At 43.4% G+C, this 27,538-nt stretch overlaps 1 protein-coding gene and 1 long non-coding RNA gene across 2 annotated transcripts in view; both read left to right on the top strand.

Moving 5' to 3' along the window:
* The first annotated feature begins 5,010 nt into the window (after window positions 1–5,010).
* NPEPPS (aminopeptidase puromycin sensitive) overlaps window positions 5,011–27,538 on the top strand; it is a 57,499-nt gene continuing 34,971 nt past the window's right edge. Inside the window, exons 1-2 of the mRNA XM_058857850.1 lie at window positions 5,011–5,178; window positions 18,506–18,590. Of these exons, the coding sequence (XP_058713833.1) occupies window positions 5,056–5,178; window positions 18,506–18,590 (208 nt within the window). The 5' untranslated portion in view covers window positions 5,011–5,055. The remainder of the gene's footprint in view (window positions 5,179–18,505; window positions 18,591–27,538) is intronic.
* LOC131588846 (uncharacterized) lies at window positions 19,434–23,607 on the top strand. The gene is made up of 2 exons (XR_009279658.1): window positions 19,434–23,171; window positions 23,369–23,607. It is a non-coding gene; the product is annotated as an uncharacterized LOC131588846 (long non-coding RNA).

Here is a 27,538-nt window from a genome sequence, read left to right as displayed (position 1 = left end):
GGGCTGGGATGAGGACTGGGATCTGGCCGGGATCAGGGCTGGGATCAGGGCTCGGCAGCCACCCCAAACTGTCCCCGCCAGCCCCAGGCCGGGGCTTGGCCACATTTGCCTCCATCCTTGTGCAACCTGTCCCAGGTGCCCGGCGGCGAGGCGGGAGGGGACGGGCAGAGCCGCACGCACACACCGAGAGGAGCAAATCCAGGGAAAAACGCCTCCCAACCCCCCGGGAATGACCCTCGGAGCCAGAGGCCCCGAGAGCTTCGAGCTCTGTTGTCCCCGAGCTCCCGAATACCAGAGATTCCAGCCCTAAGCCGGCGGCCCAGACCTGCGAGGCAGGATTAGCCGGTGCCCTCCGGCTGCTCCCGCTCCCGGCAGCAGCGGCGAAAACTCCGGCGAGAGAGAGAAGAAAAAAAAAAGTCTCTCTCGGGAAATTTAATTTTTTTTTATTTCTTCCTCTCCCCTATTTTTTTTTTTTTTCTCTCCCTTGTTTTTTCCTAATTAGAAGGGAGCACTGACAGCGGTTGGTGGCTGCAGAGGCTCTGGGCTAATTACAGCTGCTGGCTTCCACCCCGTCCGTTTGTCCCCGGGCCCTCCCCAGTCTGGCACTACAGGAGAACCCGGTTTGGTCGGGACACGACGGAGGAGGCGGCTTTTTTCTCCGTGGGGCTTTGCTCTGTCTCTCTTTCTTCCCTTTTTTATAATTATTTAATTTTTTTTGTAAATTTTTTTTTCTGGATTCTTGCTGACAGCAGCATCTGTCACCTCCCAGCATCTCCCGTGCGGAGCAGCACCCGTGGAAAACACCCGGAGCCCTTTGCCAAGAACAAGCCCCGTGACCACCGCGGCCACCGAGACCCCCCCATGGAGGTCCAGGAGGGCACCCAGTGACCCCGCGGCCAGCCGGGATGGGAATTAAAGCTCAGAGGAGACAATCCCCTCCGCTTCCCTCCCGCGGAGCCGAGCAGCTCTGCTCCAGGAATAGTTTTATCCTGCCCCTGACCTTGCCGTGGCTCTGCTGGGGACAGTCACCCGCGGCCACACGCGGTGCCAGCAGCGAGGCCAGGCGGGAGGGGACGGCACTTTTGCCCTGTGGCACAGCTGGGCTTCTCCTGCCGTCCCGCTGCGGTGGCCTCGGGGTGTCCCCAGCGTGGCACGGCCGCTCTGGCTCCAATCCCACCCATCCCGGCTGCAAACCCCGCACGGAGCCAAACCGTGGGCTCCGACTCTTCCCTCGCTGTGGGGCGGACGGGACTTTCCTCCCAGCGCCCCGCCAGGATTCCACAAAATCCTGAAACATTCCCTGGAGCAGGTCCCAGCGCTGAGGTGCCCCCATCCCGCAGCCCGCCCGTGTCCCCGTGTCTGTCCCCGTGTCCCGGTGTCTGTCCCCGTGTCTGTCCCCGTGTCCCCGTGTCTGTCCCCGTGTCCCCCGAGGCTCCGCACCCCGCCGAGGCGCTGGGAGCTGGCAGGATGGAGCAGGGCGGCAGCTGCCCGAACCCCCCGCGCGGCTCCAGCTGTTTCCAGCTGTTTCCAGCTGTTCCCTTGTCTCCCTTTCCTTCCCCGGGGCTCTGCAGCACAATGCGGCCCCGCGGCAGCCCCGGATGAACCCGGGCTCGGCAGCGCTGGGTTTTTGTAAGGATGTGCTGAGAGCTGTCTGTACTTTCTCCCTGCCCCAGTTCGTGCCGCCGGCTCCTTCAGGTCTCAGTGAATCCCTGTTCCCTCCCTGATATCCCTGTTCCCTCCCTGAAATGCCTGTTCTCTCCCTGAAATCCCTGTTCCCTCCCTGAAATTCCTGTTCTCTCCCTCGAGCCCCTTCTCCCCTCTCGAACCTCTTCTCTCCACCTCGAATCCTATTCCCCTCCTCAAATCCCATTTCCCTCTCTTGAATTCCCGCTCCTTCCCTCAAATCCTTGCTCTCCGCACCTTGAATTTCTACTCCTAAAGTCAATTTTCCCTCCTCAAACCCCTTTTTCTTCCTGAAATCCCCATTCCCTCCTGGAATCCAACTCCCCTCCTCAAATCCCCGCTCACTCTCCACTCCCTGCTCACTCCCTCCCTGGCTCAGCACTAATTTAGCATTTTAAAAAGCAAAATACCACTTCTAACAGAAATAAATCTCGTTGGGGAAGGAATGGGATTAAAAAAAAAAAAAAAAGATCAATCCCAGTTTCCAGTGGTGGAAGGCTAAGAATGATTCCCAACCTCCTCCTTCAAACGAGGCTGATTGCGGCACCCCCAAACCTTTCACAGCTCTTTTGGAGGACTGAGATTAATTAAATCCGTATTTAACACCCTGTGGAGCCAGCGGATGAGCTCCTGGATCCAAACTCCAGAGCTGGGCTGGGGCTGCCACCCCAAAAGTGGGAAAAGCCGCTGGAATTTTTCACCCTTCTTTTTTTTTTTTTTCTGTATAAAAACCTTTATCGTGGATTTTGAAGTTTGCTGTCGGTGATTGTCACACGTCCATCCCCCAGCACCTACTCAGGACAGCTATTTCCCTGGAATTCTGCTCCCTGCATTGTGCGCAAGGCTTTTCCAGCTGGATTCCTTCCAGGAGACCCCAGAGTGAGCTTTGGGAGCCCCAAAGAGCTGCGGGACCTTGGGGTCTTCCTGCCCAAGAAATTCGGATTTTTTCTTAAAAATATTATAGGATGTGAGGCTGGCCACAAAGGGTTTTCCCGGGAGGGTTATCCTGGAAATCCTGCAACAGCCAGGATTGACCTGGATGATGCATTTCAAGCATGAGGAAGAAGAGGAGGAGGAGGAAGAGGAGGAAGAAAGTCGTTGTAGGTCCAAGGCGGGGAGAAAACTAACCCCACGTTGTTGCCTGGCCAAGCCTGGTGGACAGGAAACCTCCCTGCTCCACGCATCCCATTTTTGTGGCAAAATCCAAGAGGTTTTATCTGATTTCACCATTTTTTCAGTGCTGGAGGTTGGTGGTAGTCACACCCCGAGCTCTGCTGCCTTATCTGGGTCTGGGGGGCACAGAAGGGGCTGAATCCCTGGAGAAAGGGACCCGTGTCCTCCAGATACGAGGGACAGGCATTGCCCGCCACCGAGGGGTCCTGGATGAAATTAAATATTATTTTATTATTTTATTATTATTTTATTATTATTTTATTATTAACAGAAACCCAACCTGCACTGTTTTGGGATCTGCTGGGAAAAGTGAGAAATCAAACTGAAATACAGGGAACAAAGAGGGAAACTCGGGTGGTTCAATAACGGGGGCACCATTCCGGTTCTGTCCCCCCATCTGAGCGCACCGGGAGATCTGGGAGCCGTCATCCCCCTGAACTGGGAGAACTGGGAGGCCTCACTAATGGGGTGCCCGTGCCAGTGTCACCCCAAAACCAGGGTTACTCATGAACGGGGCAATCCCCACCCAGGCCAGGTGACACCGCGGTTAACGGGGTGCCATCACCCGTCAGAACCGGGAGCACCGGGAGCCTCGGCAAACGGGGTGCATTGTGCCAGTGTGCACACACTGGGATCCCCGGGGTCCCCATAACGGACACACCGGGATCCCCATTACCGGGGCTCACTGAGATCCCCCATTACCGGGGCTCACTGAGATCCCCCATTACCGGGGCTCACCGGGATCCCCATAATGGACACGCCGGGATCCCCATTACCGGGGCTCACCGGGATCCCCGTTACGGTCACACCGGGATCCCCATTAACAGACACACCGGGATATCCCCGTTATAGTCACACCGGGTTCATTACAGTCACACCGGGATCCCCGTTACGGTCACACCGGGATCCCCGTTACAGTCACACCGGGTTCATTACAGTCACACCGGGATCCCCATTAACAGACACACTGGGATCCCCGTTACAGTCACACCAGGATCCCCATTAACAGACACACCGGGATATCCCCGTTACGGTCACACCGGGATCCCCATTACCGGGGCTCACCGGGATCCCCATTAACAGTCACACCAGGACCCCCATTAACAGTCACACCGGGATCCCCGTTACGGTCACACCGGGATCCCCATTAACAGTCACACCGGGATCCCCCGGGGTTCCCGGGGCTCACCAGGATCCCCATAACGGTCACACCGGGATCCCCGTTACGGTCACACCGGGATCCCCCGGGGTTCCCGGGGCTCACCGGGATCCCCATAACGGTCACACCGGGATCCCCGTTACGATCACACCGGGATATCCCCGTTACGGTCACACCGGGATCTCCCGGGGTTACCGGGGCTCACCGGGATCCCCGTTACAGTCACATCGGGGTTCCCGTTACAGTCACACCGGGATCCCCGTTACGGTCACACCGGGATATCCGCGTTACGGTCACACCGGGATCTCCCGGGGTTCCCGGGGCTCACCGGGATATCCCCGTTACAGTCACACCGGGGTCCCCGTTACGGTCACACCGGGATCCCCGTTACGGTCACACCGGGATCTCCCGGGGTTCCCGGTGTTCCCGGTGTTCCCCGTTCCCGCAGCACCGGCGGAGGGGCGTGTCCAGCCGCGCGCCGGGAAGGGGGCGTGGCCAAAGGAAGGGAGGGGCGTGGCTTCGCGGGGCGTGGCTTCGCGCATGCGCACTCCCCTCCGCCGCTTACGCAACTCCTCCCGCCGCCTTTCCCCCCCCCCCCCCCCCCCCCCCGCCTCTCCCTTCCCGCCCCCCGCGCGCGCTACGTGCGCGGCCGCGTGGCGCCGCCGCGCGCACGCGCACGCGCCGTCCGCGTGCCTCCCTCCCTCTCTCCCTCCCTCCCCCCCCCCTCCCTCCCTCCCTCCCTCCCTCTCCGCTCTCCTCTCCCCGCACTCCCCCAGCGGGGCCGCCTCGAGTCGGGAGCGCGCGCGCGCCCCCGCCCCTCCCTCCTCCTCCTCCTCCTCCTCATCTTCCTCATCCTCCTCCTCCTCATCCTCCGCTCCCGCCGCTGCTCCCTCTCGGTTGTGTCCGTGCGGAGCCGCCGCGTCGCCCTTCCCGCGCCCCCCCCGCCGCCCCCCGCCCCTTTCCCCCCCTCCCTCCCTCCCCCCCCCGCCGCCGCCGCCCCGCCGGGGGGGGCGCAGCCCCGCACCCCCCGCGCTCCCGCCATGCCGGAGAAGCGGCCGTTCGAGCGGCTGCCCGCCGACGTGTCCCCCCTCAACTACGGGCTCTGCCTCAAGCCGGACCTCATCGACTTCACCTTCGAGGGCAAGCTAGAGGCCGCCGTGCAGGTAGGGGCTCCCCCTTCTTCCTCCTCATCCTCCCCTCCCTCATCCTCCTCCTCCCGCCCCGCCCCCGAGGGGTCCCGCCAGCCCGCGTCCCCCCGCGGGGACCCCTCGGGCTCCCCCGGGGACCCCTCACTGCCCTCCCCGCCCCTCGGGGGTGTTTTCCCCCCTTTATCCCCTCAGGGGAGCCCTCGCCCCCCTCCCCAGCCGTGCCCTGAGGGGCGCCCCTCGCTCCGATCCCCCCATTCCCCCTGCGCTCCGCGCCAGGGCCCGGCCGGGCAGGTGCAGGGAGGCCCTGAGGGGCTCCCCCCGCCTCTCCTCCCCGTGTTTCCATTCAGGATGGATACACCAACCCCTTCCAAACACCCCAAAACCCCCTCCGGGACCCCCTAAACCCCCGGCCTGGCTCCGGGGGGGCCCCGCCCAGCCCCTCTGCGGCCCCCCGGGCGGCTCCTCCCGGGGCAGGGCTGGCCCGGGCCGGGATGCGGGATAAGCCCGGAGCGGCCGGGGGAGCCCGGGCTGTGCCCGCCCGGGGATCCCCGCTGCCCCCCCGGCCCCTCGGGGAGCGCCCCCCACCCCGTGCTGCGCTCCGTGCGGGCCTGGGGGACGGATCGGGATTTTGCTGGAAAAGCCAAATAAGCGATGAAAGGAGAATTCCCCCCCGGTGTGCGGCTCGCTGAGGGTAGGCCTCGGTGTCATGGAGAGCGGGGAGGAGGAGGAGGCAGGCTGGGGATAAGCGCCGGGGAAAAGGTTTGCGGACCCGAAACGCTGCGTTTTTGCTGTAAAGCGAGAAAAATCCTCCTCTTCGTGCTCGTGCTTCGGAGCCGGAACCAGTTCTGTGAAATCCTTCAAGTCTCTCCCAGTCATTCTCATTGGCTGCTCTGCCAAGATTTCCCGAATTTGCTTTCACGTCCTTTTTTTTTTTAAATTTTTTTTTTCCTTGCGAATTGAGATAGGTACAGAATTATAAAGGGATAACTTGGGGATTTTTTTTTTTGCGTTTATTTCCCCCCCTCGTGAAGAAATTAGATGGTCACACAGAGAGCTTAACAAAAAAATATTTGAGGGAGATTTTTAAGTCTTGAGATGCGAGCAGATCCAAGGCTTGCTGTGATGAAGGGGTGGTGAAACCTGGTTTTAAAGCGAGGTAATAAATGCTGGGAGGCACTAAAAACCTGCAGGATGTGAAGAACAGGTAGAGAGGAGGGTGAGTTCTTCCCTGGAGAGGGCCCAAGGCTGGGGATGATGGGGAATCTTGTGACTTTGGGGACCTGCAGGAACCCAACCAGACACGAGTAACTTTATGTCATGTGACAGAAATATCAAAATCCTAAATCTCCTGGCGGATTTGATCCTGCCTCAAGGCTTTGCTTCCCAGCCTCGAGGGTCGCTGCTGCCTTTTTTTGGGGTGGGTGTTTCGGTGCCATAAAATCCAGTTGGAGAAATTCCCGATTTATTCTGCCTTCGTTCCACCTATTGCTGTCCTCGCAGCCGCTGCTCCCCAGCCCTGTTCCAGCTGTGGGGCTGTAAATGGGATCACTGAAATCATCCAGGTTAAAAATAACACTCGGGGGGAGGGGAGCAGAGGCTTTTTAAGCCACGGCTGAGGAGAGGAGCGGTGAGCAGCAGCCTTGGGAACTTGGCTTGGGAATACCCAGAGGTTCCTCCTTCACTGGTTGGTTTGCAGGTTTTAATCCTGGCGAGGTATTTGGAATATCCGGGTGGATTCCTGGAGCAGTGGATTCCACCTGGAGATGAGGAATCCTGCACTGAGGAAATGCAGTGACCCCACAGGTTCCAGGCTGTAAAAAACAAAAAAAAAAAAACCAACCCCAAACCTCTTATTCACATCCTGGAGAGCAGCTCTGGTGTTCCCACAGGAGAGGGCGAGGTTTTTTAAAACAGATCTAAAGAATGTATCTTTATTTTGGATAACTTTTAACACCGTGAACCGAGGAGGAGCCACCTCCCAGCTGCCTGGGAGTGGATGGGGGTGAGTTCACCTGCCTGAGCAGGGCTGGGAGTCTGGAGAGTTTTCCTGGAGCTTCCAAGTTCCCAAAGCACAGGAAAATCCCAGAAAATTTCAAGGGAGCTGCTCTGTACCTTGATGGGGAAAGGAACAACCAGGCACACCCACAGGATGCTTTCTATCCAAGGCTTGATGAACAAAAAAATAATAATTATCAGCATATTTTTGTGGAGCTGGTGTAGAAAATAAAACATTTGTGTGGTTTTGGGGTCGAATTACTTCAGTTAAGGATCTGTTGGCCCTTTCTGCCTGAAGCTGAGCTCAGCAGGGATTTTCTGTTTCCAGCACCACCTGAGAGCTTTGTAAACTCATCCAGGCAAAAGTGGGTTTATGTTAAAACACAACATTTTTGATTTTTGGGTGGGGAAAATACCCGTGCTGCCTCCTCTTGAAGATCCAGTTTATTTTTAATTATCAATCCATAATAATTGCCAGCTCCTCTGCTCCATCCCAGCTGGATAATGATAATAATCCACACCAAAGTGATGCTTTCTGACCCACAGGGTGAGTGCTGAGGCTTTGACATAAAAAAAAATAATGAAAAACAAACCCAAAAAAAACCAGGAAAAAGTTTCCAGACTCTCCAAAGTGTTTTGTTTGCTTTGTTATTTGGCATCTTTAAGAGCAGAGTGGAATTAGTGCAGGTTGTGGTGTTTGGTCAAGGTACTACAAACAAATACTTGATAATTCTTACTCCAATAAGAGGATTTTCAGCCTTCCATGGAGAATTTGGGGCTTTCAAGCCCTAAAAAATTAAAATATCCCAGCCTTGGCTTTGGGGCAGGACACTTGTGTTGGCTTTAGGACCTATAAATAACCTGAAACACTTGGTGCCACAATAATAAATGTTGCCACTTGCAGGGCAACTCCAGATAATCTTCAGGGGATAAAACCTCTGGTGATGCAAAAGATAAGAGGTGGCAGCAGATTTCAAAGCCTGGGCAAAAAAAAAAAAAAAAAAAGGAGTTTGTGGGACCTGTTTGTGGTTTGTTCCCATGTTCAGCTCAGGGAATTGTCCCCTCCCCTGGGTAAAGGAATGATCCTGGAATGATCCTGAAATCTTGACAAGTTTTAATTTCACAGCCCTTTTTGGAGCTGTGCTTCTGAAATCTCTGGTAACCCTTCCATTAAAATTTTGACCGGTTATTCCAGATTTTTCAATAATATCATTCGCGGCCACATGAATACTTTTGAAGTCCGTGCAGTTGTGTAACAATTACATAAACTGGCAGTACATAATTCCCATTTATCACAGCTGAAAACTCCCCAAAAAATAAAAAAAAAATTAAAAAAAAATCCTTAAATGAACTGTTTCACAAGGAAGCCTGGTCCCAGCTGGGACAAAATGTGGCTGTGGGAGAGCCAGAGCTGGAACAGAGTCTCCTGCTCACACTCCTGTGATTGTTCTGCCACTTATGTCATCTCCCAGCATTTAAACTTGATTTGTTGAGGGCGTGGGGATGCCTCTCCACGAGGCACAATTAAGATTGTGGGGTGGAAATGGTTCATTTTCATTATTCCTCTGTTAGTTGGAGCTTTAATTATGCCAGCCCTGGCTCTCAGGGCCTGGTTATCAGCGCAGGGCACTTGCATTACTCAGTGTCTGGGTCAAATTATTTTGGTTTTTTTCCACTTTTTTTGGCTCCTGGGAATGCTGGAACAAAGAGGGGATGTGTGGCCCTGGTGTTGTCCAGCAGCAGAAACAAAGCTGCCTCCAGCTTTAAACAAATCCAAATTATGTTTTGTTTTTTTTTTTCCCAAATCCAAGTTTTGTTTTTGTTTTAATTCCAAATCCAAGTTTTTAATGCTCCAGAGGATCACCTGTGAAGGGGGCAGGGATTATCTCCCAACTTCCTGGTGTTTCCCTGCCCATAAATTCCCTTCCTTGGAGATGATTCACGTTCCCCTGCCTGGAAACTCCACCGAGGTGTTCCTGCCTTGTAGAACAACTTATCTGGGCAAGAATTTACAACCTGAGCTCTTTCAAATCCCTTCTGCAGCACCTTGAATGCATCCCTGGCTTATTTAGCAATATTCTGCTGCTTTTTTTATAGGTTAATTATGCAATATCTGCTGGCCTAAGGAATGTATAGAGTGATCCTGCTGGTTAAAGATTAATTGTGACACTCTGGTGAGGAATCCTGGGGAAATGGAGCTCTCTGGGTGTAGAATTTGTGCTCCTGGGGAGCTGGGGAAACTCATCCAGGATAAATCCAGCCTTGGAATTTGCATTTCCAGCCCATGAAATTAAACCTGGAGCGAGGGGTTAAAGGGCCTGGCAACACCTCAGGGCTCTCCTGTCATCAGCTCAAAAAATAGGGATTTTTTTTAACCCTTTTCCCCCCAAATAAAGCTCCTTCAGCTCCATAATTCCTGAGACTGGGATGGATTTGGAGCCATCACAAAAGGGATTTACTCATCCCTGTGAATCCCACACCTCTGGAGCTGGATGAGCTTAGGAATAAAGGGAATTTTCCCCACTGGTTCTATCAGTCCTGGCGTTGTTAATTTTACTCTTTGGCCAGCGGAATTTGCTGGAGATGCAGCTTGAAAAATCTCTTTATTGCTCTCCTCATTGAAGGTTTGAATTCTTACAAAAGACACGCCCTGAAACACAAAACCTGGAGTAAATTTAGGTGGATATTTTTAGAGAGAAAATTGCTAAAAACACACAGGGTTGTAGTGCTGCTTTTAGAAAAGGGCTCTGGAGCCACGTGACGAGATTGGAATTATCTGGGCTCTGGAGAATTAATTTTGGCTCCAGGAGATCCCTTTGGATGCACCTCATCCTGTATTTCAGCTTCAAATCCCAGTTCCTAATATCCTAAAAAATTGGGAAAATGTTTTCCATCAAATCCTCCCCTGCTTTGAGCACCAAGAGTTTTACAGCACCTTGGCAGAGCTGAATAATTGACATTTTTAGCTCTTCTTCCATCAAATGTTAAACCTTTGAGGGTGATTTCAGCTGTTTTCTCCTGTTGGATGAGTTTTCCCTTCCCTGCTCGTCGTTCCTGAGTCTGACCTCAAAACAGGTGTTTGAATTCTGCTTAATTCAGAATTTAATTCATCAAAAGCCAGGAGTTCACAATCCTGAACCATTCCTTCCCTCCAGATATTCCTCGATTTCTGAGCTGGGCAAAACAACCCTTCTCTCAATTAACATTTCCTCTCTGAAAAGTTAATTTATTTTTATTATTTTTATTATTTTTTTTAATTTTTATTTTCTTTATTATTTTTAATATTTTCAGTATTTTTATTAGGTTTATTATTTTTATTATTGTTAATGATTTTATTTCTTTTATTATTTCTTTTATTATTTCTTTTATTATTTCTTTTATTATTTCTTTTATTATTTCTTTTATTATTTCTTTTATTATTTTATTATTTCTTTTATTATTTCTTTTATTATTTCTTTTATTATTTCTTTATTATTTCTTTATTATTTTTTATTATTTTTTATTTCTTTTATTATTTCTTTTATTATTTTTTATTTATATTATCTTTATTTTTATTAGTTATATTATTTCATTATATTAATGATTTTATTTTTATTATATTTTTATTTTATTATATTCATTCTTTCATTATTTTTAATTATTATTACATTATATTAATTTTTTCATTATTTTCATTATTTTTATTATTTTATTATATTCATTCTTTTATTATTTTTTATTATATTTATTATATTCCACAGCAAAGTGAAGAAAGGTGACAACCCCACACACCCCCCTTGCTCTCTGCTTATACCTCATGCAGAAATCCACTTTTTTTTGGCCTTTCATAGACAAAAATCCCTTTTTAACAGAATATCTGCCTTTCAGAACATGGCATTTTGGAGGGATAAAAGCCATAAATTCATTTTCCAGCTGTTCCTGGTCAGAAGTGACCCTGGGGCAAATTCTGCTCTGCTTTTGGTTTTGTTCTCCCAGGTGTGGCTGCACCTCGGTGGATCCCGGGGTGGCAACAGGAAAAATTGATTTTCCCCTCTGAATGAAATCCTTGGAGTCTGGGAAGGTGCTGAGCTCTGCAGGGGGAATTCCTGCCTTTCAGTATAAAAATTTATATAAATATAATAAAAATTTCAGTTTTTATTAGCAGAGATCTCCAGGTAAAATTCCTGCCTGTACAGTGAATTTCAGTTTTTATTGGGAGAGATCTCCAGGTGGAATTCCTGCCTGTACAGTGAATTTCAGTTTTTATTAGCAGAGATCTCCAGGTAAAATTCCTGCCTGTACAGTGAATTTCAGTTTTTATTGGGAGAGATCTCCAGGTAAAATTCCTGCCTGTACAGTGAATTTCAGTTTTTATTGGGAGAGATCTCCAGGTGGAATTCCTGCCTGTACAGTGAATTTCACCCCTTTTTTGTGGAATTCTCTAGGTGGAATTCCTGCTTGTACAGTGAATTTCAGTTTTTATTAGCAGAGATCTCCAGGTAAAATTCCTGCCTGTACAGTGAATTTCAGTTTTTATTAGCAGAGATCTCCATGTGGAATTCCTGCCTGTACAGTGAATTTCAGTTTTTATTGGGAGAGATCTCCAGGTGGAATTCCTGCCTGTACAGTGAATTTTACCCCCTTTTTTGGGGGAGATCTACAAGGTGCCTGTACAGTGAATTTCACCCTTATTTTGGGGAGATCTCCAGGTAAAATTCCTGCCTGTACAGTGAATTTCAGTTTTTATTAGCAGAGATCTCCAGGTAAAATTCCTGCCTGAACAGTGAATTTCAGTTTTTATTGGGAGAGATCTCCAGGTAAAATTCCTGCCTGTACAGTGAATTTCAGTTTTTATTGGGAGAGATCTCCAGGTAAAATTCCTGCCTGTACAGTGAATTTCAGTTTTTATTAGCAGAGATCTCCAGGTGGAATTCCTGCCTGTACAGTGAATTTCACCCTTATTTTGGGGAGATCTACAGGTAAAGTTTCTGCCTGTACAGTGAATTTCAGTTTTTATTGGGAGAGATCTCCAGGTGGAATTCCTGCCTGTACAGTGAATTTTACCCCCTTTTTTGGGGGAGATCTACAAGGTGCCTGTACAGTGAATTTCACCCTTATTTTGGGGAGATCTCCAGGTAAAATTCCTGCCTGTACAGTGAATTTCACCCTTTTTTTTGGGGGAATTCTCTAGGTGGAATTCCTGCTTGTACAGTGAATTTCAGTTTTTTTTAGGAGAGATCTCCAGGTGGAATTTCTGCCTGTACAGTGAATTTCAGTTTTTATTAGGAGAGATCTCCAGGTGGAATTCCTGCCTGTACAGTGAATTTCAGTTTTTATTGGGAGAGATCTCCAGGTAAAATTCCTGCCTGTACAGTGAATTTTACCCTTATTTTGGGGAGATCTACAGGTAAAATTTCTGCCTGTACAGTGAATATCACCCCTTTTTTGGGGGGAGATCTGCAGGCAGAATTCCTACCTGTACAGTGAATTTCACCTGTTTTTTGGGGAGCATCTACAGTTAAAGTTTCTGCCTGTACAGTGAATTTCAGTTTTTATTAGGAGAGCTCTCCAGATGGAATTCCTGCCTGTACAGTGAATTTTACCCCTTTTTTGGGGGGAGATCTGCAGGCAGAATTCCTACCTGTACAGTGAATTTCACCTGTTTTTTGGGGAGCATCTACAGTTAAAGTTTCTGCCTGTACAGTGAATTTCAGTTTTTATTGGGAGAGATCTCCAGGTAAAATTTCTGCCTGTACAGTGAATTTCACCCCTTTTTTTGGGGGAATTCTCTAGGTGGAATTCCTGCCTGTACAGTGAATTTTACCCCTTTTTTTGGGGACATGTACAAGCTGCCTGTACAGTGAATTTCAGTTTTTATTGGGAGACATCTCCATGTATAATTCCTGCCTGTACAGTGAATTTCACCCCTTTTTTTGAGGTACATCTCCATGTATAATTCCTTCCTGTACAGTGAATTTCACCCTTTTTTTGAGGTACATCTCCATGTATAATTCCTGCCTGTACAGTGAATTTCACCCTTTTTTTTTTAGGACACTTAGAAAATAAACTTTTTTACCATCTTGGCTCATTCTAGATATTTTCTCCAACTCTGCCCTCATAAAACTGGCTTGATATTGGTAGGAAGTAAAGAAAAAAATAATCTAAAAATAGGAAATTGCCTGTTTAGGGAGCAGGATTTTCTCTGCTTAAACCTAAATTTTCTTATTTTTCAGGCTCAGTGCTCCACTGAAAGTTTTGTCCTGGAAAAAAGTTGTTTTTTAAAGATCAAGCCCATTGTTAAATTCACATTGTCTGCAATTTGGACAGCTCCAAATCCAGAGAGATTTGGATTTATAGATTGAATAAAAGTCTCCAGACATTTATAAAAAGCTTTTCTCATCCTGATTTTTTCCTGTGTTTTAGAAAAACCTTGAAAAACACAAATTGTGGTAAAAAATTGAGCTTTGATTTTTGGGTTTGGGGTTAATTTTTCAGTTTATTGTGCTCAGAATTGGAGAAAAAAAAGGGAAAAAAAGTGAATTTCAGGAAAGCTGAAAAAATCAAATCCACCCTGTGTCACCTCAGCTCTTAGACTTGCTCTCAGTGCTTTGCAAAAAAAAAACCTGTTGGGTTTATTAATTAAAATTAATTTGATTTTAATTCCATCAGGAGGTGAAAACAGCTGTGCTGCTCCTCTCGGTGTGACACCGCTGCAGGGATGGGGAGAGGCACCAACTGCTCAAAAATATTTTATATTTTTATTATTTTTAATTAATTATTATTTATATATTATTATTTTTATTATTTTTATAATATTAATAATAAAAATATTTTATATTTTTATTATTATAATAATAAAATAATAATTTTTATTATTTTATAATAATAATAAAAATATTTTATATATTTTATATCTTTATTATTTTTATAAAAATATATAAATATATGTTTATATATTTTTATTATATATATTTATTATATTTATATTTATATATATTTATATTTATATATATAAATAATATATAAATATTTATATATAAATATATAAAAATAATATATAAATATTTATATATAAAAATATAAATAATATATAAATATTTATATATATAAATATATAAAAATAATATATAAATATATTTAGAAAAGATAATGTTTTTCAGTAACATATCCCATAATATTTATTAATGAAACAATTCCATCACTGGGGATAAGCCAGGGCTATTTGTTAGGTTGGAGAGGTGAAGAAGAAACTCCTGGATGAGTCAGGTCCTCCCGTGGAGAATCCTTGGGGATATGGGAACACCCATTAAATCACAAATTGCAATTCCTTCATCTTCCCTTTTCCATGAAAAAACTTCGGTTTTGATGTCCCAGGTGGAAAAAAACTTTAAAAAACTCCCTTATCCATGAAAAAACTTTGGATTTTCCGTCCCAGGTGGAAAAAAACTTTAAAAAACTCCCTTATCCATAAAAAAATTTTGGTTTTTCTGTCCCAGGTGACCGAGGAACCATTCCTGGCTTATTTATTCTTATTTATTCCTGGCATATTATTTAATCTCTTATTTATTCTTGTTTATTCCTGGCATATTTTTTATTTTCTTATTTATTCCTGGAATATTATTTATTCTCTTATTTATTCTTATTTATTCCTGGCATATTATTTAATCTCTTATTTATTCTTGTTTATTCCTGGCATATTATTTAATCTCTTATTTATTCTTGTTTATTCCTGGCATATTATTTATTCTCTTATTTATTCTTGTTTATTCCTGGCATATTATTTATTCTCTTATTTATTCTTGTTTATTCCTGGTATATTATTTAATCTCTTATTTATTCTTATTTATTCCTGGCATATTATTTAATCTCTTATTTATTCTTGTTTATTCCTGGAATATATTTTATTTTCTTATTTATTCTTATTTATTCCTGGCATATTATTTAATCTCTTATTTATTCTGGCTTATTCCTGGCATATTTTTTATTTTCTTATTTATTCCTGGTATATTATTTAATCTCTTATTTATTCTTGTTTATTCCTGGCATATTATTTATTCTCTTATTTATTCTTATTTATTCCTGGCATATTATTTAATCTCTTATTTATTCTTGTTTATTCCTGGCATATTTTTTATTTTCTTATTTATTCTTATTTATTCCTGGCATATTATTTATTCTCATATTTATTCTTGTTTATTCCTGGCATATTATTTAATCTCTTATTTATTCTTATTTATTCCTGGAATATTATTTATTCTCTTATTTATTCTTATTTATTCCTGGCATATTATTTAATCTCATATTTATTCTTGTTTATTCCTGGCATATTTTTTATTTTCTTATTTATTCCTGGCATATTAATTATTCTCTTATTTATTCTCTGATGGTGCAGGGGGAAGTGACCTGAGCCTTTTCTTGTGGCTTTAGAAACAAAATAAAATGATTTGTGATTAGATAATGATATCATTGATTATCTAATTGATGATATTGATGATTAGCTGGATCATTAGATAATGATTTGTCTGGGAGGTGAGCTGGCACAGAGGAATTGTGGAATTGGGGATTTCCATGGGATTTGGGATTTCCATGGAATTTGGGGATTTCCATGGAATTTGGGGATTTCCATGGAATTTGGGATTTCCATGGAATTTGGGGATTTCTATGGAATTTGGGGATTTCCATGGAATTTGGGATTTCCATGGGATTTGGGATTTCCATGGAATTTGGGATTTCCATGGGATTTGGGATTTCCATGGAATTTGGGATTTCCATGGGATTTGGGATTTCCATGGGATTTGGGATTTCCATGGGATTTGGGGATTTCCATGGGATTTGGGATTTCCATGGGATTTGGGATTTCCATGGAATTTGAGGATTTCCATGGAATTTGAGGATTTCCATGGAATTTGAGGATTTCCATGGGATTTGGGATTTCCATGGAATTTGGGGATTTCCATGGAATTTGGGGATTTCCATGGAATTTGAGGATTTCCATGGGATTTGGGATTTCTATGGAATTTGGGATTTCCATGGAATTTGGGGATTTCCATGGGATTTGGGATTTCCATGGGATTTGGGGATTTCCATGGGATTTGGGATTTCCATGGGATTTGGGTTGGAAGGGATCTCAGATCCCATCCAGTCCCACCCTGCCATCTCCTGCTGATTCCATGGACAATTCCAGGGATCCAGGAGCAGCCTCAGCTTCCCTGGGAATGGGAATTCCATCCCAGGGAATGGGAAATCCCTCCCTGGGAATGGGAAATCCCTCCCTGGGAATGGGAAATCTATTCCAGGGAATGGGAAATCCCTCCCTGGGAATGGGAAATCCCTCCCAGGGAATGGGAAATCCATCCCAGGGAATGGGAAATCCATCTCTGGGAATGGGAAATCCATCCCAGGGAATGGGAAATCCCTCCCAGGGAATGGGAAATCCATCCCTGGGAATGGGAAATCCATCCCAGGGAATGGGAAATCCATCCCAGGGAATGGGAAATCCATCTCTGGGAATGGGAAATCCATCTCTGGGAATGGGAAATCCATCCCTGGGAATGGGAAATCCCTCCCAGGGAATGGGAAATCCCTCCCAGGGAATGGGAAATCCATCCCAGGGAATGGGAAATCCATCCCAGGGAATGGGAAATCCATCTCTGGGAATGGGAAATCCATCTCTGGGAATGGGAAATTCATCCCTGGGAATGGGAAATCCCTCCCTGGGAATGGGAAATCCCTCCCTGGGAATGGGAAATCTATCCCAGGGAATGGGAAATCTGTTCCAGGGAATGGGAAATCCCTCCCAGGGAATGGGAAATCTATTCCAGGGAATGGGAAATCCATCCCTGGGAATGGGAAATTCATCCCTGGGAATGGGAAATCCCTCCCAGGGAATGGGAAATCTATTCCAGGGAATGGGAAATCCATCCCAGGGAATGGGAAATCCCTCCCTGGGAATGGGAAATCCATCCCTGGGAATGGGAAATCCATCCCTGGGAATGGGAAATCCCTCCCTGGGAATGGGAAATCCCTCCCTGGGAATGGGAAATCCATCCCAGGGAACGGGAAATCCCTCCCAGGGAATGGGAAATCCCTCCCAGGGAATGGGAAATCTGTTCCAGGGAATGGGAAATCTATTCCAGGGAATGGGAAATCCCTCCCAGGGAATGGGAAATCCCTCCCAGGGAATGGGAAATCCATCCCCACCCTCCCAGGATTCCTCCTTGATATCCCACCCAACCCCATCCTCTGCCAGTTTATTTCCCCCTTTTCCTGCCATTCCAGGCCCTTGGAAATTCATTCCATTTTCTTTCCTGCCTCCTTTTGGGTGCTGAGAGACCAAAACCCAGCTCATCCCTAAACCTTTTCATCTCCAGGCTGAACAATCCTGCTTTTCCCAGCTTTTCCTCCCAGCAGAGCTGCTCCATCCCTCTGATCTCCTCTGGGTTCTCTCCTTGTCCTTCCTGCTCCAAGATCCCGGAGCTCCAGTGGGTTCCTGGCTCCCAGGAATGCTGTGGATACCTGGAATGCTGGCTCCAGGTGTTCACAGGGAGTTTTAGGGTTATAATAATGGGGAAAAGGGAAAAAAAAAAGTTTTTTAGGTTTTAATGAGCTGATTCTGGGGTAGGAATCAGTCCCTTGGTGCCTGTGTTAAATCCGATCGCCTGTTACGGAAATTTTTACTCCTTTATTTAAGAAACTGTTGGTTTTTCCTGCTAGAAATCCTATCCTGGACAAGCAGGATTCCCAGCTTGATCCAGCCTGATCATTCTGGTGCTTCCAGCCACAAATTTCCGATTTCACTCCCAAATATTTTACCCTCTTTGTAATTAATTTATATTTAATTTGAATTCCTCTGTATTCAGGCTCTCGCATTCAAACAGAGAACTGGCACAGCCCCACGGTTTATTCCTACGCTGGGAGCTGGCACTTGGTAAATAAAGCAAAATGTGTGGAGCCAAGAGCTGGCAGAAGGGAAACTCCCAGGAAAAGGGGAAGGAAAATCTCCTGGCAGATGTTTTTTTAAGCTGACAGCGTGGAGCACACCCAGAGGTTGAGTTGGTGATGGTCTCCAAAAGAGATTTTCACTCTGGTCTCCCTTTACCCATCCCATGGGTTTTTATTGGGTTTGCATTCCCAGGCCTGCACGAGGAATTGTGAAGTTTTCAGCTCTGTTTTTTCACCCAGCATTAAATAATTCCCAGTGGAATTATTTATTCCATATTTATTCCATGGGAGCAGAATGCCTCGTTCTCCTTCACCATCCCAAGCACCCCGATTCTCCTTCAAACAGCTGGTCCTGGAGGTGGTTTTTAGATGGATGAGAGGTTGGAATTCCCTTTTCTTCCTGATGCTGATGGAGTTTCTCTTCCAGGTAAAAAATGCAACCAACCAAATCGTGATGAACTGCGCCGACATCGACATCATCACCGCGTCCTACGCCCCGGAAGGAGATGAAGGTAGGAGCCATGGTTGGTTTCATTTCTGCCTCTGGGAGCTGCTGCCAGCAGCCCAACAGCTCTGATAACAAAATGATGTCATGGTTTGATAAGCTCAGCCCTACCTCTGGAAGCACAGAATTCCTTATCTCCATTCCTGGCTGGCTCTCATCGATGGCAGTTGTGGGAGAAAGATTCTTCCAGTTGTTTTATGGGGAAGAAATTCCTTCAGTTTTGTTATGGGGGAAAATTCCTTCAGTTGTGTTATGGGGGGAAAAAATCCTTCAGTTGTGTTATGGGGGGAAAAAATCCTTCAGTTTTGTTATGGGGGAAAATTCTTCCAGTTTTATTATGGGGGAAAAATTATTTCAGTTGTGTTATGGGGGAAAAATTATTTCAGTGGTGTTATGGGGAAAAATTCCTTCAGTTGTTTTATGGGGGAAAAATTATTTCAGTTGTGTTATGGGGAAAAATTCCTTCAGTTGTGTTATGGGGGGAAAATTCTTTCAGTTTTGTTATGGGGGAAAATTCTTTCAGTTGTGTTATGGGGGAAAAATTCTTTCAGTTTTGTTATGGGGGAAAATTCTTCCAGTTTTATTATGGGGGAAAATTCTTCCAGTTTTGTTATGGGGGAAAAATTATTTCAGTTGTGTTATGGGGGAAAATTCTTTCAGTTGTGTTATGGGGGGAAAAATTCTTTCAGTTGTGTTATGGGGGAAAAATTATTTCAGTTGTGTTATGGGGAAAAACTCCTTCAGTTGTTTTATGGTAAAGAAATTCTTTCAGTTGTGTTATGGGGAAAAATTCCTACAGTTGTTTTATGGGGAAAACTCCTTCAGTTTTGTTATGGGGGGAAACCTTCAGTTGTTTTATGGGGAAAAACTCCTTCAGTTGTTTTATGGTAAAGAAATTCTTTCAGTTGTATTATGGGGGAAAAGTTCTTTCAGTTTTGTTATGGTGAAGAAATTCCTTCAGTTGTGTTATGGGGAAAAATTCCTACAGTTGTTTTATGGGGAAAAACTCCTTCAGTTGTGTTATGGTAAAGAAATTCTTTCAGTTGTGTTATGGTGAAGAAATTCCTTCAGTTGTGTTGTGGTAAAGAAACTCCTTCAGTTGTTTTATGGGGAAAAATTCCTTCAGTCTCCTCCAGCTCTCCTGAGGGATGTAGGCAGAGGATGCTGGGCTGCTTTGATATTATTTTTATATCTGGATATCATGTAAACTTCTAAAAACATCATCTGTACCTGTGGATTTGGGAATATTGACAAAATTCCCGACAGGGAATGCATCCACACCAGCCTGCAGCAGGAAATACCCACAGGAAAGGATTTGGGGAGCACAGAAAACACTGGATTGGCACTCAGCAGGATTTTCTGACAGCATGGAAAAGTGTGATTGTGTGGAGGACACCAGGGCAGGATCCAGGGAAAAGCTGGAAGAAGTTCCTGGAGAAATTTGTAACACTCAGCTGCAGTCGCTGACTTCCCCAATTATGTTTGGAGGGGATTAGCAAACACCAAAAGGGCTTTAGCAGCTGGAGTGTGAAATGAAGGAGGTGTGGAAAACAATCCCCGTGGTCTCACAGTGGGGAGAACCTTCCTGGGCTTCTCAGGGAACCTCTGCTCTTTGTCCAGCTGCTCCTGAAACCCTTCAGAGAACTAAAAAATGTGCTAGGCCTCCCTTTCCACAGGGAAAATGTTCCTTTTCCTTAAGGAAAATGCCACAAAATTCTTTGTTCAATCCGTTAGGGATTAATGGAATGATCGTGGTGGTGGATGGGAGGAAGGTGTTCTTTGGGAAGGTTTCAATTTTTGGTATTTGTGAAGAGAAAAAAAAAGGAATGTGACTTTCCAGAGTGGGTTTTGTGGTGATAATTCCAGTTCTGTTCATACAGGATTTATCCAGGGAAGAGCCTGGGGACAGCAGGAGGTGGTTTTGGGGTCCTTTCCCACCCAAACCATTCCATGATGCCACTTCCCATCCATTGCTCCACTTTTCCAGATGGAGGAAGGGATTTGGAAAGGAATGATCTTGGTGGTGGATGGGAGGAAGGTGTTCCTTGGGAAGATTTCAATTTTTGGTATTTCTGAAGATTAAAAAAAAGGAATGTGACTTTCCAGAGTGGGTTTTGTGGGATAATTCCAGTTCTGTTCATACAGGGAAGGAATTAGGATTAGGGATTAAAGGAATGATCTTGGTGGTGGATGGGAGGAAGGTGTTCCTTGGGAAGGTTTTAACTTTTGGTATTTCTGAAGAGAAAAAAAGGAATGTGAATTTCCAGAGTGGGTTTTGTAGTGATAATTCCAGTTCTGTTCATACAGGATTTGTCCAGGGAAGAGCCTGGGGACAGCAGGAGGTGGTTTTGGGGTCCCTTCCCACCCAAACCATTCCATGATGCCATTTCCCATCCATTGCTCCACTTTTCCAGATGGAGGAAGGGATTTGGAAAGGGATGATCTTGGTGGTGGATGGGAGGAAGGTGTTCCTTGGGAAGGTTTTAACTTTTGGTATTTGTGAAGATTAAAAAAAAGGAATGTGAATTTCCAGAGTGGGTTTTGTAGTGATAATTCCAGTTCTGTTCATACAGGGAAGGAATTAGGATTAGGGATTAAAGGAATGATCTTGGTGGTGGATGGGAGGAAGGTGTTCTTTGGGAAGATTTCAATTTTTGGTATTTGTGAAGATTAAAAAAAAGGAATGTGAATTTCCAGAGTGGGTTTTGTGGTGATAATTCCAGTTCTGTTTGTACAGGATTTATCCAGGGAAGGAATTAGGATTAGGGATTAAAGGAATGATCTTGGTGGTGGATGGGAGGAAGGTGTTCCTTGGGAAGATTTCAACTTTTGGTATTTCTGAAGATTAAAAAAAAGGAATGTGAATTTCCAGAGTGGGTTTTGTAGTGATAATTCCAGTTCTGTTCATACAGGATTTATCCAGGGAAGAGCCTGGGGACAGCAGGAGGTGGTTTTGGGGTCCTTTCCCACCCAAACCATTCCATGATGCCATTTCCCATCCATTGCTCCACTTTTCCAGATGGAGGAAGGGATTTGGAAAGGGATGATCTTGGTAGTGGATGGGAGGAAGGTGTTCTTTGGGAAGATTTCAATTTTTGGTATTTCTGAAGAGAAAAAAAAGAATGTGAATTTCCAGAGTGGGTTTTGTGGGGATAATTCCAGTTCTGTTCATACAGGATTTGTCCAGGGAAGGAATTAGGATGAGGGATTAAAGGAATGATCTTGGTGGTGGATGGGAGGAAGGTGTTCTTTGGGAAGGTTTTAACTTTTGGTATTTTTGAAGAGAAGAAAAAGGAATGTGAATTTCCAGAGTGGGTTTTGTAGTGATAATTCCAGTTCTGTTCATACAGGGAAGGAATTAGGATTAGGGATTAAAGGAATGATCTTGGTGGTGGATGGGAGGAAGGTGTTCCTTGGGAAGGTTTTAACTTTTGGTATTTGTGAAGAGAAAAAAACGGAATGTGACTTTCCAGAGTGGGTTTTGTAGTGATAATTCCAGTTCTGTTTGTACAGGATTTATCCAGGGAAGCGCCTGGGGACAGCAGGAGGTGGTTTTGGGGTCCTTTCCCACCCAAACCATTCCATGATGCCATTTCCCATCCATTGCTCCATTTTTACAGATGAAGGAAGGGATTTGGAAAAGGATTTTGGGGTAAAAAATCCTCCCTGTGAGGCTGAGGAGTGCCCAAGGCCAGGCTGGATGAGGCTGGGAGCAGCCTGGGACAGGGAAAAGTCTCCCTGTCCTGGCACTGGATGGGTTTGGAGCTTTTCCACTCTGGAATTCCACAATTCCAAGTGGAACATCTCCACCCAATCTTTGCATTTAAAGAGGTTTGATTTGATTTTTGTAATATTTAAGCACCCAGAGGATTTTTTTTTGGGGGGAGTGCAGCTGGCTTTGGGAGGAAGGCGTGTGTGGAAAAGCAGAGCTGGGCTCAGGAAGTGTCAGGAGGGATAAATTATAATAACTTATTGAAATAATAATAATAATAATTTGAATAATGACTTATTGAAAGTTATTTCTTCCCCTGGGTAATGAGGAGGTAATGAGTGGTGGTGAGAGCAGAGGGTCTGTCCCACCCATGGCCACCCAGGAATTCCATGGTTTGTCCTGGAAAAATGAAAATAAAGGGAAAAACACCCAGGAATTCCAGGGTTTGTCCTGGAAAAATGAAAATAAAGGGGAGAAATACCCAGGAATTTCATGGTTTCTCCTGGAGAAAATAAAGGGGAAAAGCACCCAGGAATTCCATGGTTTGTCCTGGAGAAAATGAAAATAAAGGGGAAAAGTACCCAGGAATTCCATGGTTTGTCCTGGAGAAAATGAAAATAAAGGGGAGAAACAGGAATTCTATGGTTTATCCTGAAGAAAATTAAAATAAAGGGAGAAACAGGAATTCCATGGTTTATCCTGGATAAAATGAAAATAAAGGGGAGAAACACCCAGGAATTCCACAGTTTGTCCTGGAGGAAATAAAGGGGAAAAGCACCCAGGAATTCCATGGTTTGTCCTGGAGAAAATGAAAATTAAGGGGAGAAACGGGAATTCTATGGTTTGTCCTGGATAAAATGAAAATAAAGGGAAAAAGTACCCAGGAATTCCAGAGTTTGTCTTTAAAAAATGAAAATAAAGGGAGAAACAGGAATTTCATGGTTTATCCTGGATAAAATGAAAATAAAGGGGAGAAACAGGAATTCTATGGTTTGTCCTCAAAAAAGTGAAAATAAAGGGAAAAAGCACCCAGGAATTCCAGGGTTTTTCCTGGAGAAAATGAAGGGGAAAAGCACCCAGGAATTCCATGGTTTGTCCTGGAGAAAATGAAAATAAAGAGGAGAAATACCCAGGAATTTCATGGTTTCTCCTGGAGAAAATAAAGGGGAAAAGCACCCAGGAATTCCATGGTTTGTCCTGGAGAAAATTATAATAAAGGGGAGAAACAGGAATTCTATGGTTTGTCCTGGAGAAAATGAAAATAAAAGGAAAAGAACCCAGGAATTCCACGGTTTATCCTGGAGAAAATAAAGGGAAAAGCAGCCAGAGGTGAGGTTGGTCCTGTCCTGTGGGATGGAGATTTTGTGGAGCAGATTTTGTTCCTTTTTAAGGAGCTGATCTGGTGCTTTTTGATGGAATAATTTTGGGGTTTTTCACCCCAAATCCTCGTTGGTACAGCAGAGGTTGGACTTTGGAATTTTAATGCTGATTTGCAGGGAAATCAGATTATTGCCCAATATTTGACAGGAAACTGAGGGAGGATCCCCAAAGCTTTTAAAGTCAAAGTGAAGAATTTTTGCTGTGTAATCCACAAGGGAAAAATGAGGAACAGAAGCAGCAGAAATCGCTCGTGGAGGAGCAGAAATTCCTCAGTTTCATCCCAAAACCAGTGCAGGGAATTGTTCTGTGCCAGGAATGCTGTAATGGAACAAAGCTGCTCAAAACCAGCAGATTTTTCCATGGCTGAATTTAAAACTGGCTCCTCCCACCCATCACAACGAGTCATTGGGGTATTTTTAATTTTTATTTAATTATTTAATATTATTATTATTATTAAATAATTATATTATTTAATATTTTTTATTTTATTTTAATTATTTAAAAAAAAGTTATTTTTTAAATTTTATTTTAATTATTTTTAAATTATTATGTTTTAAATTTTATTTTAACTACTATTTTTAATTATAATTATTTTATTTTAATTTAATTATTATTTTTAAAAATAAAAAGTTATTTTTTAAATTTTATTTTAATTATTTTTTTAATTATTATTTTTAAATTTTATTTTAATTATTATTTTAAATTATAATTATTTTATTTTAATTATTATTTTTAAAAATAAAGTTATTTTTTAAATTTTATTTTAATTATTTTTAAATTATTATTTTTTAAATTTTATTTTAATTATTATTTTTAATTATAATTATTTTATTTTAATTATTATTTTTAAAAATAAAAAAAATATTTTTATTTTTTTCCCCCAGAGATTTATTAAAAAAAATAAAATAAAAAATAAAATAAAAATAAAATAAAAATAAAATAAAAATAAAATAAAAATAAAATAAAAATAAAATTTAAAAAATAAAATAAAATATAAAATAAAAAAATTAAAAAAAAGAAATAAAATAAGAAATAAAATAAGAAATAAAATAAGAAATAAAATAAAATAATAAAATAAGAAATAAAATAAAAAATAAAAAATAAAATAAAATAATAAAATAAAAAATAAACTAAAAAATAAACTTAGAAAATTAAAAAAATAAAATTTAAAAATAAAATTTAAAAATAAAATTTAAAAATAAAAAATAAATTTAAAATCCCTTTTTTTTCCCCTCCCAAATCCACACATCCAGCAGCAGCTTTTTCTTTCCTGCTGCAGCTCAGCCCAGCTCTAATGTGCAAGTGATTAAATCCCAACCTTGCAGTGCCAAACTCTCCAAAAGTTTGTGGGCTGCCAGCACTGGGCTGTTCTCTTCAGGAGCTTTTGTATTCCAGCCTTAGCAATTCTGACAGATTTTTGCTGCAATCACATCTTTGTTAGAAGAATTTTCCCTTCAATTCCAACAAAAAGCATTGTTGATGCTTTTCCATGGTTCTGTTGCTCTGGATTAAATTGTTGGCACTGAAGAAGAAGTTTAAACAAGAAAAAAAAGAGAAAAAAAAAGAGAAAAAAAAGAGAAAAAAAAGAGAAAAAAATGAGAAAAAAAAGAGAAAAAAAAGAGAAAAAAAAGAGAAAAAAAAGAGAAAAAAAAGGAAATGTAACTTGGAATCTTTGCTTTGTGTTTTGTTGTTTTGGGGTTTGATTTGGAAGGAGCTGCTCTGAGATTTATAAAACCCTGAAGGTTTCAGGGTTTCACCTTCTAGCCTCAGTGATGTTCACCTCTGTGATTTTTGGGACAAAAAATGCAAATTTCCAAAGCAGCAGATGCAGAAATTGAAACTCATTTAGAGAACCTCCCAAGGCAGGGAGGAAGAGGAGGAGGAGGAGGAGGAGGAGGAGGAGGAGGAGGAGGAGGAGGAGGAGGAGGGGGAAACTCGATATCCATTGTCAACCTTTGGCAGAAGCTCCACATGAGGCACATTCCTGCTCATTCCTGATTTTCAGGAGCTCTGATCCTCAGCTCCAGCAGATTTTTTTATCTCCAGGATCTCATCCTTGCCATTAGAAGCTGTAAAAAAATTAAAAATTAAAAATAATTTGTGGTTTTGCCATTTGAAAATCCAGGTGGGGAGCGATGCTGCATTCATTGTTTCAGCCACTTGGGAACTTTTTCTTTTGTGAAAAAGCTCAATTTAATTTATTTTCTTTTAATTTTTTTTTTTTTTTTGGAAACTGATTTAATTTTTTTTTTTGGAAACTGATTTAATTTTTTTTTTTTTTTTTTGGAAACTGATTTAATTTTTTTTTTTTAATTTTTTTTTTTTAAACTGATTTAATTTTTTTTTTTTGGAAACTGATTTATTTTTTTTTTTTTTGGAACTGATTTAATTTATTTTTTTTTTTTGGAAACTGATCTAAGGACTGATCTTTACCCAGCCTCTCTCAGGTGCTCAGTGACCCACGGGCTGGGCATATCCAGCAGCAGAATTCCTCCTGGATAAATCCATTCCCAACAGATTTCCAGCCCTTCTCTGACCAGGATCATCCTCAAGTCTCTGTTGGACTCTGGAAAAATAATCAGGATCAAAATCCATTGCTGGAGACCAATTCCAATCCAGCAGGATTGTTCTCCTTAAAAATCTTCTTCTCCTTAAAAATCTTCCTCTCCTTAAAAATCTTCCTCTCCTTAAAAATCTTCCTCTCCTTAAAAATCTTCTCTCATTTCCTCCTCTTCTCTCTCATTTCCTCCTCTCCTGTCTTTATTTTCTGTCTCAGTATCCCCAGTTAAAAGAAGAAAACTCAAATTTTTATTTTTTTGTTGTTTTCTGGCTGTCCTTGGCATGGATCCTTCAAATCGACTCCTTCCTGCTGCAGCTGATGCTGAAAATCCTGGAATTCCTCAGCACAGATCAGGAGAGCCTAAAATTCATCCTGTAGAGATTTTTCATTTATTTCTATTTTTTTTTTTTGTAATTTATTTTTTTTTTGGTAATTTATTTCTGCATTGTGTTTTTTGCTGCGTTATTGGAGCCTTTCACAATTATTATTGGAGCTTTCTGTACCCCAGCACGGTGCTTAATTCAGATTTAAACCTGCATTTAAACCTAATTTATTCCTGCAGCTCCTGCATTGAGCAGAGGTTGGAATTAACTCACACCTCTCCAGAATAAACAACACTGGCAATTTCACCTCAATAAAAATCACATTTCCATTTCCTTTTATCACCCTTGGAGCATCCTGGAGCGTGCTGGGGCTGAAACCCAACACTCAGAGCGATACCTGAGCGTGGAAAACGAGTCCTTTTGTGACTAAAATTGTAATTTCAAACCTGGTTTTGTCATTCAAGGGCTTGGCTGAGCCAAGTTTTTGTTTTGGGATGAAAAGAGCTTTGTTGTGTCCGGGCTTGCCGAGTTTGGCACTTGAAAATGCTGTTTTGGAGCAGATTTCAAGTTCTTAAATGATAATTTTCATCCAGGTTGCAGCAGGTTGAGCATGGAGAGAGCAGAACTTACAAAGTTCTCTGGGTTTATTCAGATTTTTTTAAATTTTGGTTGAAAAAGAACAGATCCCCATCCCCAAAGAGGATTTGATGAATTAGGAAGGGAGAAACAGCAGCAGGTGCTCCCTCCTGGGATCTCCAGGATAATTTAATTCCCTGCACATTCCCAGCCTGGCCACATAGTTTGGATTTTTTTTTACATCCACAAATAATTCCTGTGCTATGTAAACACCAAACTGTGGTTTTTGGGTGGCTTTGGGATCTTCTTCCTCAGCAGGGCAGGAACCCCCAAAGTAAAGCCCTGAAGACATTTCTGAAATCAAAATCATTTCTTTTGTGCTTAAATCCAAGCAAACCCCACCC

The sequence above is a fragment of the Poecile atricapillus genome, chromosome 27 (genome assembly GCF_030490865.1).
Source record: "Poecile atricapillus isolate bPoeAtr1 chromosome 27, bPoeAtr1.hap1, whole genome shotgun sequence".
Taxonomy (NCBI): Eukaryota; Metazoa; Chordata; class Aves; order Passeriformes; family Paridae; genus Poecile; species Poecile atricapillus.
Note: the sequence above shows the minus strand (reverse complement) of the source record. Positions and strands in the feature narration are given on the sequence as shown.